A 12,160-nucleotide genomic window follows, 5' to 3' on the forward strand; every position below is an offset into this window, starting at 1 on the left:
GTCTGTACTGCAGGTCCGACATGATAAAGGATTTGACTCTCGCAATCTAATCCTGAACTGGCAGCGGCAAAACTGCCCCAAAAAGTTCACCATCCAACAAACAGGCAGAACTAATGGGCTGACAGACGGGTACAAAGTATTGGTGAACCCAGCCCAGCCTTGCACACGAGTCAAAGATTCCACAAAGGGCAGGGGGGCGTGGGGGGGTGCGGTAAGAGGGGTGAAATTTGAAAGGATGTTCAAATGTTCTCAGGCGGCACGGCAGCTTCACAGCTCCAGGGTCCCGGGTTCGATTCCCGCCTTGGGTCACTGTCTGTGCGGAGTCTGCACATCCTCCCCGTGTGTGCATGGGTTTCCTCCCACAAGTCCCGAAAGACGTGCTTGTTGGGTGAATTGGACATTCTGAATTCTCCCTCCGTGTACCCGAACAGGCGCCGGAATGTGGCGACTGGGGGATTTTCACAGTAACATCATTGCAGTGTTAATGCAAGCCTACTTGTGACAATAAAAGTTTTTTTAAGAATGTCCAATTTGAGACCACATTGGCCACAAGCAACAAGAACGTTTGGGGGGGGCGGGGTGCGGCGGGGGGGGGGGGGGGGGGGGCTGCCCGTCCCTAATTGTACTTGAATGGTAGCAGTCTGTGAAAATTACAGCTGTTTTGCGGTAGTTTTGATACAACTGAGTGGTTTGCTGGGCTATTTCAGAGTCAACCACATTGCTGTGATCTCTCTCAAGCCACGTGCAGGCCAGGCCAGGTAAGGACGGCAGATTTCCTTCCCTGAAGGACATTAATGAACCAGATGAGTTTTTGCAACTTGCGATGATAATTTCATGGTCACAGATACTGAGACTAGTTGTTTATTTATTTATTTAATTGAACTAAAATTCATTCTGTGGTGGGATTTGAACTTGCATCTTCAGGTCATGGGGCTCAGCCTCAAGATTCTTGGTTTAACGATTGAACTGCTATGCCATTATGCTCAATGGTCATTTTCCAATCTTGCCCATGATCACTTCTCAGTCCAGTTGTGCAGATAACACATACCGACAGGCTGATTTGACAATGGAAGTTATGATTACCAATCTATCCATGTACAATACTTGATTCGATATTTATTTATCATTGTGGAAAAGAAATACATCGGAAAATCCCTGAATCCCCCCTTGTTACACAGCACATCTATAATGGTGCAAAGGAGCGACCAGTGTTCCCAAAAGGATGCAAGGATTATCTGGAGATCCCCGTGGTTTTCCTTCAGCTGAGATCTTCACCTGGACTCTCCAACGCTACGCGACGTACGACTGTTTGCGAAAGGTGGATGGGGGGCTTTCGATGGGCTGGTTTCCAAGGCACTTTGTTCTTGTCACATGCGCTGGCGCTGTTAACCCAGCAGGTGGGTGGCTGTGGAGGTGTGGGGGAATCGGGGGGGGGGGGGGGGTCGGTGGGTTTTTGGGGGGGGGGGGGAACTCATGTTAAGGTCAAGGATTGGGTCATGTCTCCGTGTGTCGCTCTCTCCGGGCGGATTTAAGAAATCTCCTGTTGATGCTGTGAAGACTCGCTGATCACCTTGAGGGGGAAAAGAAAACAGATGCTGTCAGCGGAGAATCATCAATGTCTCCCCAACGGAGCAGAAATTGGCCCATTTTCCGAGTGTAAGACTGTGAAATGGCCATAACGCGGAACAATTTAGCATTCCCCCCAACTATACAATATATACTCTAATATGGCTTTTCCTACATTATAGTAGTGGAGGTTCTGCGGCACAGTGTTTAGTTAGTGTCCCTGCCTCTCAGGCAGAAGCTGCAACTTCAAATCCCATCCCAGGACTCGATGGCCAATGGAAGGAGTGTTCACGATGCGGCAGAAAACCTTCAGGCGACCCGAGAAGGTGATTCAAACGTAGGTTTCAAGTTTAGCCAAAGGAAATGGCAGCAACGTGGCGCACAGCACATAGGTCCCAACCGGGTCTGCCGATCATGGCGGTCCCAATCCGGGCCTCACCCATCAACGGGGGTTGGGGGGGGGGGGGGGGAGAGCTGGGGTGTTCCTCTTGATGTCCTGTTCTTCTACACCGATGTATCCCTCAACCAACACCCAGGCTCAATGATCTCATTAGTGGAATCTTGCTGTGCGCAAGTTGGCTGCAGTCTTTCCCACGTTGCAAAAGTGATTGCACGTCGAAACATTGCACTGCATTGACTGTCGCGTGCATTCGGACTCCTTAAGGTCATGCATGATGCATGAGGAATCCAGGTCCTTGCCCTCATTCAGGTGACCCATTCCCTTCCCCCACCCCATGGCCGCCTCGCTCGCTGCCTCCGAGCACTCTGCTACTCTCACCTCTCCATCCCTTGTTTCATAAGTCTTGATGGTCACTGTCTTTTTGGTGTGTACTTCAGCGGCATGCGCCTGCTCAGGGCTGGTCTCTGAAACAAAGACATCCGAGAGTTACTCAGGCACCCCTGACTCACGGGGAGGTGGGGTTGCAGAACTAGCAGTGACAATTGTGAATTAAATGTCCCGCGTTGGGAGAATCATTACCTACCTCTAAAACTCAGGGTGGAAAACGATTGGGCCGGCACAACGATTCTGGAGAAAAAACCAATCAGAGAGCATGGTTACTTGCAGGTCAAAGCGTTGACGTTCTTGAGACAGAAAATGTTATATATTCAGCCAGAGACATTTCGATTTAGAACTGATTGAACTGTGAAACATGGATCCCTTATTGGGCGGGATTCTCCGAGTCCCGCGCCGGGCCTGAGAATCGGCGCAACCGCGCCACGCCGGCCCCACGCCGGCACGTGATTCTCCGAGGAGCTGTCCGCGGCCGGGCCGCCGATTCTACGGCCATAATGGGCCGAACGGCCGCGCGGAAACGGCAGAGTCCCCCGCCGGCGCCGTCCACACCTGCCCCCAGCCGGCGGGAACTGTACGCGCAGGGTCGGGGGGCAGCTGGTGGGGGGGGGGGGGTAGGTGGTCTCCATCACCCAGGGGGGGGGGGCTCCGATGGAGTCTGGCCCGCGATCGGGGTCCACCGACCGGCGTCTCCAGCCCCAGCCCTATTTTGTTACACGACTGGCCCCTGAACCCCCAAGGCCATGTTGCGTCGGGGCCGGCGCGTTGAGGAAGTCCCCAGCGCATGTGCGGGTTGGCGCGGCGCCACTGCGCATGCTCAGTTTGGCGCGGTGCCACCGCGCATGCGCGGTGCCCAGTTGGCGCCGGGAAGGGAGTCTGGAGCGGCGTGAACCGCTCCAGCGCCGTGCTGGTCCCCTGTGGGGGCCAGGATCGGTAGTGCCCGTGCCCGTTTCGTGCCCTTGTGAAACACGACGGCGTTCACAATGGCGCAGACACTCTGCCTCCATTTTACAGAAGCCCGCCCCCTATCTCTTCCGACCAGACTCCCTCAGTTGGTACATGTGCATATGGAAACTTCAAGTAGGCAAAATGCACAATGCAATTTTTGGTACAGTACATCAGGGTCAACAACAGAACACTGCATTCATTCTGTAAGGGAAGGGATCTTGGAAACGTATTTGTTTTTTCATTAACCTGAATCCTCCAAATTCTGGTTAGGAATTGTTTTACGAGCAGAAGATAACATTGTTGTGCCCAAGGACATCACAGTTAATCTCAACATCTCCTTTCACAACCTCATTAAATCCACAAAGTCAAATCCATCTCTTGGATGAAATATTAACCTTGGGTGGAGACCAAATATATTTCAAAGAAGAATGGGGTCAATATCCCCCACCGTATGTATCCATGCTGCATTGTCAGAGGGTCAGTACTGAGGGAGTGCTGCCCTGTCAGAGGGTCAGTACCGAGGGAGTGCTGCATTGTCAGAGGGTCAGTATTGAGAGAGAGCTGCATTGTCAGAGGGTCAGTACTGAGGGAGTGCTGCATTGTCAGAGGGTCAGTACTGAGGGAGTGCTGCACTGTCAGAGGGTCAGTATTGAGAGAGAGCTGCACTGTCAGAGGGTCAGTACTGAGGGAGTGCTGCACTGTCAGAGGGTCAGTATTGAGAGAGAGCTGCATTGTCAGAGGGTCAGTACTGAGGGAGTGCTGCATTGTCAGAGGGTCAGTACTGAGGGAGTGCTGCACTGTCAGAGGGTCAGTACTGAGGGAGTGCTGCATTGTCTCAGAGACACTACTGAGGGAGTGCTGCAATGTCAGAGGGTCAGCACTGATGGAGTGCTGCACTGTCAGACGGTCAGTACTGAGAGAGTGCTGCATTGTCGGAAGGTCAGTACTGAGGGAGTGCTGCACTGTCAGAGGGTCAGTACTGAGGGAGTGCTGCACTGCCAGACGGTCAGTACCGAGGGAGTGCTGCACTGTCAGAGGGTCAGTACTGAGGGAGTGCCGCATTGTCAGAGGGTCAGTACTGAGGGAGTGCTGCACTGTCAGAGGGTCAGTATTGAGAGAGAGCTGCACTGTCAGAGGGTCAGTACTGAGGGAGTGCTGCACTGTCAGAGGGTCAGTACTGAGGGAGTGCTGCACTGTCACAGAGTCAGTACTGAGGGAGTGCTGCACTGTCAGAGGGTCAGTACTGAGGGAGTGCTGCACAGTCAGTGGGTCAGTACTGAGGGAGTGCTGCACTGTCAGAGGGTCAGTACTGAGGGAGTGCTGCACTGTCAGAGGGTCAGTACTGAGGGAGTGCTGCAATATCAGAGGGTCAGTACTGAGGGAGTCCTGCACTGTCAGAGGGTCAGTACTGAGGGAGTGCCGCACTGTCAGAGTTGGAGAAACGGGAATTTTCAAAATGACATCAACATGCAAGGTTTCGGACACCGTTGTGAGGGTGTGAACGATCACACAAATGGCTTACACGCCTCCCCACCCCAGTAAAGGGTACAGCTGCACGGGCAATGCGATACGTGACGCACCTGCTCTCTTCCCCTTCCAGCAGTTTCCTGTAGGTGGCGATCTCCACATCCAGCGCCATCTTCACGTTGAGCAGATCCTGGTACTCGCGCAGGTGCCGCGCCATCTCATCCTTCAAATGGCGGATCTCTTCCTCCAGCCGTGCGATTGAGTCCGTGTAACCCGCCGCCTCGCCCGCGAACCTCTCCTCCATCTCCCGCATCTGCCGCATCAGCGACTCATTCTGCCCGAAGAGAGGCGCAATTTAAAAGCACAGCGGTGACGGAGGCTGAGTACTGCCTCAGAGAGAAATTCACATTGAATCTAACTTAGCCCAAGCTGTGCAGAATAACCAACTGGGTTTGAACAATGCACAGCTTTATTGAACATGCACTGGGTGGACACTGTGCCACGAGTTACAAACCACCACAAATTGCTGGATAATTTGTGCTGCTTCACCATTAACCTCATTGTAACAACATCGGGTGGTCAACCTCCCTGTGATTTTTCGAAGTTGCCTCATTTGTGCATCAATCACGCAATAAAATCTGCGTGGAAGGTTAAGCCTAACAATTTGCAGCGTAAGTGCCTTTGGAATGATGTGATCATTATTACCTGCTCATAAATCGCTCCAGCCCAGAAAGTGAACATCTTTAAGTGTGATATCATTCCTTCAGGTTGTGAATCGTTTTAGGAGTCATTGCTTAATTTTTCTCTCTGTCTCTCTTTTGCTCCCCCCCCTAATACGATGTATCTTTCTCTCTCTTTATTTCTCTTTCTCTACCTCCAATCCACTCTTCTTCTCAGTCTCTACTTTGTTTCTTCCTTAATCCTTTAATCCCACTGGGAAAAGGGATAGACAGTTGGGCCCAATGTTGACTGATATTCCAGATGCCACATTGTCTTCGATGAACCATTAACATCTCACACTTCTAACAAGGTGTACACAAATATTTGAAAACTTCAGTAAATCTAGCTGGACATGTGCTGATCGTATATTAATTGGAGTTAACATTAAGGTAGTGGACATTAACTGGGGATTGCCTTGTCCTCCTACATTAGGGAGCAGACTGAAAATGCGATTGGGTTTGGAGGTGCTTGTTCGTAGTGTGTGTCTCTGTAAATAAAACCTTAGCAAATATGTAAGGATTGGCTCCAGTTCTATCATTCGCCACTTGGCTTTCTATAGATGTCCCATTCCGTTCAGACTTAAATCATAGTATTTGGAGCACAGAAATAGGCCATTCAGCCCAATTGGTTTGTGCTCATGTTTACGCTCCCTCACGAGCTTCCTCCTGCTTTCCATCATCTCACCCTATCAACAAATCCTCACATTCTTTTACACGTCATGTTTATCCACCTGCTCTTGATATGCATCTTTTTCCCCCTATTTTTTTCATGGGATGTGGCTGTTGCCAGCTGGGCCAGCATTTTGTTACCCATCCCTAATTGCCCTTGAACTCAGTGTCTCACCATCTCAGAGTGCAACCACATTGCTGTGGGTCTGGAGTCACATGTAGGCCAGGCCGGGTAAGGATGGCAGATTCCGTTCCCAAAAGGACATTCGCAAACCGTTTTCACGGCAACCGACCGATAGTTTCCTGGTCACCTTTACTGAGACTAGCTTTATATTCCAGGTTTTATTAATTGAATTTAAATTCCACCAGTTGGCGTGACACCAGAGCAATAGCCTGGGTCTCTGGATTGCTAATCCAGTGACATTTCCAACAAATCCCCCAACTACCCTCCAACCTCTCCCTGGGGCAGTGAGCTCCACATTCTCACAGTCTCTGGATGAAGATGTTTCTCCTGAATTCCTTCGTGGATTTATCAGTAAATGTTTTATGTTGAAGGCCCCCTAGTTCTGGTCCTTCCCACAAGAAAAAAAAACAAAGAACAATACAGCACAGGAACAGGCCCTTCGGCCCTCCAAGCCTGCGCCGATCACGTGTCCTATCCAGACCAACCACCTGTATCCTTCTGTACCCCGTCTATTCATGTCCCTATCCAGATAAGTCTTAAAGGTCGCTAACGTATCTGCCTCAACCACCTCACTTGGCCGTGCATTCCAGGCCACCACCACCCTCTGTGTAAAAAACTTCCCCCGCACATCTCCACTGAATCGTTTCCCCCTCATCTTGAACGTGTGCCCCCTTGGAATTGTCATTTCCGCCCTGGGAAAAAGCCTCCAACTATCTATACCCCAAATAATTTTATAAACTTCTATCTGGTCGCCCCTCAGCCTCCGCCTCTCTCGGGAGAACAATCCCAGTTTATTCAATCTCTCCTCATAGCTAATACCCTCCATACCAGACAACATCCTGGTAAACCTTTTCTGCACTCTCTCCAAAGCCTCCACGTCCTTCTGGTAGTGCAGTGACCAGAATTGGACACAGTATTCCAAATGTGGCCTAACCAACGTTCTATATAATTGTAACACAATTTGCCAGCTTTTATACTCAATAACCCGTCCTATGAAGGCAAGCATGCCGTAATGCTTTCCTTACCATCATTTCCACCTGTGCTGCCACTTTTAAGGATCTGTAGACCTGCACGCCCAGATCTCGGTGTGTCTCTATGCTCCTGATGGTTCTGCCATTTATTTCATAGCTCCCACCTGAATTGGATCGACCAAAATGCATCAGCTCGCATTTGTCCGGGTTAAATTCCATCTGCCATTTCTCTGCCTAATTTTGCAGCCTATCTATATCCTGTTGTATTCTCGGACAATCTTCATCACTATCCGCAACTCCTGCAAACTTAGTATCATCCGCAAACTTGCTAATCAGACCCACTACGTTTTCTTCCAAGTTATTTATGTATATTACAAACAGCAGAGGTCCCAGTACCGATCCCTGTGGAACACCATTGGTTACAGACCTCCATTCGGAAAAACACCCTTCCACTGTTACCCTCTGTCTTCTATGGCCAAGCCAATTCTGGACCCATCCAGCTCATTCACACCTGACCCCATGTGATCTAATCTTTTGCACCAGCCTGCCATGACGGACCTCATCAAATGCTTTACTAAAGTCCACATAGACAACCCTTTCCCCGTCAATCATTTTTGTCACCTCCTCAAAAAATTCAAATTAGTGAGACATGACCTCCCTCAAACAAACCCATGCTGTCTGTCGCTAATAAGATATTCACTTGCAAATGTGCATAGACCCTATCTCCGAGAATCTTTTCCAACAATTTCACTATCACTGACGTCAAGCTCACTGGTCTATAATTACCTGGATTATCCTTGCAATGCGTCTTATTTTTAAAATTTAGAGGATCCAATTAAGGGGCAATTTAGCGTGGCCAATCCACCTACCCTGCACATCTTTGGACTGTGGGGGCGAAACCCACGCAAACACAGGGAGAATGTGCAAACTCCACACAGACAGTGACCCAGAGCTTGATCGAACCTGGAACTTCGGCGCCGTGAGGCAGCAGGGCTAACCCACTGTGCCACCCTGCTGCCCTTCCAGCAACCCTTCTTAAATAATGGGACAACAGTGGCTATCCTCCAATCCTCTGGGATCTCACCTGTGGCCAAATAGGACACAAGGCTATCTGTTAGAGGCCCAGCGATTTCATCTCTTGTCTCCCTCAGTAATCTGGGATAGATGCCATCTGGCCCTGGGGATTTGACTACTTTAATGCTTTTTAACCCAACCAACACTCCCTCCCTCATAATAACGACCTGGTTCTAAAGTGTTTACACATCCCTCTGAGACACCACCAATCAACATGCCCCTCTCCTTTGTGAATACCGATACAAAATACTCATTAAGGATCTCACCTACTTCCTCTGGTTCTACGCATAATTTCCCTCCTTTGTCCTGGAGTGGGCCAACTCTTTCTCTAACTACTCTCTGGTTTCTAATATATGTATAAAATGCCTTGGGATTATCCTTAATCCTGTCTGCCAAGGACATTTCATGACCCCTTTTAGCCTCCTAACTCCCTGCTTGAGCTCTTTTCTACTTGCCCTGTATTCCTCAAGTGCTTTATCTGCTTCTTTTGCAAATCATTGTGAATCTGTGCCCTTTTGTTCATAATCCTTTTGAGAGTGGGAACAGTTTCTCCTTATCTGCTCAGTCCAGTCCCCTCATGAGCCCCTTCCAGTGAATGTTTCCTCCGGGTGCTACGGTTTCCTCCCACAGTCGAAAGATGTGGCTAGGTGGACTGGCCATGCTAAATTGGCCCTTCGGGTCCAAAACTTTAAGGGTTGGTGCAGACTCAATGGGTTGAAAGACCTCCTTCTGCATTGTTGTGATTCTATGATTTTGAACATCGTTCATAGAATTTCCATGCAGAAGGAGGCCATTCAGCCCATCGAGTCTGCACCGGCCCTTGGAAAGAGCACCCTACCCAAGGTCAACACCTCCACCCTATCCCCATAACCCAGTAACTCCACCCAACACTAAGGGCAATTTTGGACACTAAGGGCAATTTAGCATGGCCAATCGACCTAACCTGCACATCTTTGGACTGTGGGAGGAAACCGGAGCACCCGGAGGAAACCCACGCACACACGGGGAGAACGTGCAGACTCCGCACAGACAGTGACCCAAGCCGGAATCAAACCTGGGACCCTGGAGCTGTGAAGCAATTGTGCTATCCACAATGATACCGTGCTGCCCCTGGAGCTGTGAAGCAATTGTGCTATCCACAATGCTAACCAATGCTGCCCAGAACTGTACACAGTACTTCAGCTGAAGTCTGACTAATATCTTGCACAAGTTCAATGTAACCTCCTTGTTCTTGTACTCTATGCCCCTAGTAATAAAGCCCAGGATAATGTATGCGTTATTAGCTGCTCTCCACCCTCCTGCTAACTTCAATGATATGTCCAAGTCCTCTGCTCTTATTTCTCCATGTTCCTCCTACCAAATGCATCACCTCATACTTCTCCACATTGATCTTAATCTGCCACCAACTGCCCATTCCACTAACTTGTCTACGTCCTTTTGAAGTTCCACACTATCCTCCGCACAGTTTACAGACTCACCCAATTTGGTATCCACGCTGCTATTGTCCCTTTTATTGCCTGTATCAATGCAAGTCTTTGGAGTGGGCCAGCATGATGTGAACTAAAAAACTGACCTCGGGCATGGTGACCATTAAGGGCGGAGGCAATCACTGTGAGATTGTGTGTGCCTGTCCTGTGTGTGGAAACATCGTCCCTCCATCCACCCTAGCAAACCCATTGATAATTTTAACGGTCTGGTTTAGCATACTGGGCTAAATAGCTGGTTTGTAATGCAGAACAATGCCAGCAGCACGGGTTCAATTCCCGCACCGGCCTCCCCGAACAGGTGCCGGAATGTGGCGACTAGGGGCTTTTCACAGTAACTTCATTGAAGCCTACTTGTGACAATAAGTGATTATTATTACTAGGTCTCTATCTCTCCGTCTTGTCTTTTCCAGAGGAAAGATTACCAGTCTATTCAATCTTTCCTGGTGGGGACAATACGCCGATTCTGGTGTCATCCTTGTGAATCATTTTTGCACCTTCCACAGTGCCTCAGTATTCGTTGTGCAAATAGAGAGAGCAGACCATAAGACCATAAGACATAGGAGCAGAATTAGGCCACTCGGCCCATCGAGTCTGCTCCGACATTCAATCATGGCTGATATTTTCTCATCCCCATTCTCCTGCCTTCTCCCCATAACCCCTGATCCCCTTAATAATCAAGAACCTATCTATCTCTGTCTTAAAGACACTCAGTGATTTGGCCTCTGCAGCCTTCTGCGGCAAAGAGTTCCACAGATTCACCACCCTCTGGCTGAAGAAATTCCTCCTTATCTCTGTTTTAAAGGATTGTCCCTTTAGTCTGAGATGGTGTCCTCTGGTTCTAGTTTTTCCTACAAGTGGAAACATCTCCTCCACGTCCGCTCTATCCAGGCCTCGCAGTATCCTGTAAGTTTCAATGAGATCCCTCCTCATCCTTCTAAACTCCAATGAGTACAGACCCAGAGTTCCTCATACGACAGCGACCTTTACACATATTCCATCTGCATTTGATTACTGTTGGTCGATATTGACTGGGGTCATTAACTTATGGGTGTCAGCTACACTGAGCACTCTTTCCTCCCAGTCAGAAGGTGGTGACATATTTAAACACGTAATCCAGACTGACACCCGGTGCGGTACTGAGGGAGTGCTGGATTTTGGATGTGACATTAAACCAAGGCCCCATCTGCCTGCTTCAGGAGATGCGGAAGATCCCAAGCCGCAATTCTGAAGAGGTACAGATAAACTCTCTTTGGTGACCCAGCTAATAATTATCCTTCAATCAACTTAAATAAAACCGATTGCCAGGTCATTATCGTATCACTGCGTGTGGGAGCTTGCTGTGCTTATATTCAGAATGTTCAGAATGTTCAGAATGGAATTCAGTTACAAGTGGCGTACCACAAGGATCTGTTCTGGGGCCGTTGCTGTTTGTCATTTTTATCAATGACCTAGAGGAGGGCGCAGTAGGGTGGATGAGTAAATTTGCAGACGACACTAAAGTCGGTGGTGTTGTCGACAGTGTGGAAGGATGTAGCAGGTTACAGAGGGATATAGATAAGCTGCAGAGCTGGGCTGAGAGGTGGCAAATGGAGTTTAATGTAGAGAAGTGTGAGGTGATTCACTTTGGAAGGATTAACAGGAATGCGTAATATTTGGCTAATGGTAAAGTTCTTGGAAGTGTGGATGAACAGAGGGATCTAGGTGTACATGTACATAGATCCCTGAAAGTTGCCACCCAGGTTGATAGGGTTGTGAAGAAGGCCTACGGAGTGTTGGCCTTTATTGGTAGAGGGATTGAGTTCCGGAGTCAGGAGGTCATGTTGCAGCTGTACAAAACTCTGGTACGGCCGCATTTGGAGTATTGCGTACAGTTCTGGTCACCGCATTATAGGAAGGACGTGGAGGCTTTGGAGCGGGTGCAGAGGAGATTTACCAGGATGTTGCCTGGTATGGAGGGAAAATCTTATGAGGAAAGGCTGATGGACTTGAGGTTGTTTTCGTTGGAGAGAAGAAGGTTAAGAGGAGACTTAATAGAGGCATACAAAATGATCAGGGGGTTAGATAGGGTGGACAGTGAGAGCCTTCTCCAGCGGATGGAAATGGCTGGCACGAGGGGACATAGCTTTAAACTGAGGGGTAATAGATATAGGACAGAGCTCAGAGGTAGGTTCTTTACGCAAAGAGTAGTGAGGCCGTGGAATGCCCTACCTGCAACAGTAGTGAACTCGCCAACATTGAGGGCATTTAAAAGTTTATTGGATAAACATATGGTTGATAATGGC

At 49.1% G+C, this 12,160-nt stretch overlaps 1 protein-coding gene across 1 annotated transcript in view; it reads right to left on the reverse strand.

The window, feature by feature from the left end:
* Positions 1 to 1,090: 1,090 nt before the first annotated feature.
* The window catches only part of desmb (desmin b), a 41,195-nt gene continuing 30,125 nt past the window's right edge, over positions 1,091 to 12,160 (reverse strand). The window contains exons 6-9 of the mRNA XM_072469089.1: positions 4,888 to 5,108; positions 2,550 to 2,593; positions 2,345 to 2,430; positions 1,091 to 1,570 (exon numbers count right to left, since the gene is read on the reverse strand). Coding sequence (XP_072325190.1) covers positions 1,529 to 1,570; positions 2,345 to 2,430; positions 2,550 to 2,593; positions 4,888 to 5,108 — 393 coding nt within the window. The 3' untranslated portion in view covers positions 1,091 to 1,528. The remainder of the gene's footprint in view (positions 1,571 to 2,344; positions 2,431 to 2,549; positions 2,594 to 4,887; positions 5,109 to 12,160) is intronic.

Source organism: Scyliorhinus torazame, chromosome 2 (assembly GCF_047496885.1).
Source record: "Scyliorhinus torazame isolate Kashiwa2021f chromosome 2, sScyTor2.1, whole genome shotgun sequence".
Lineage (NCBI taxonomy): Eukaryota > Metazoa > Chordata > Chondrichthyes > Carcharhiniformes > Scyliorhinidae > Scyliorhinus > Scyliorhinus torazame.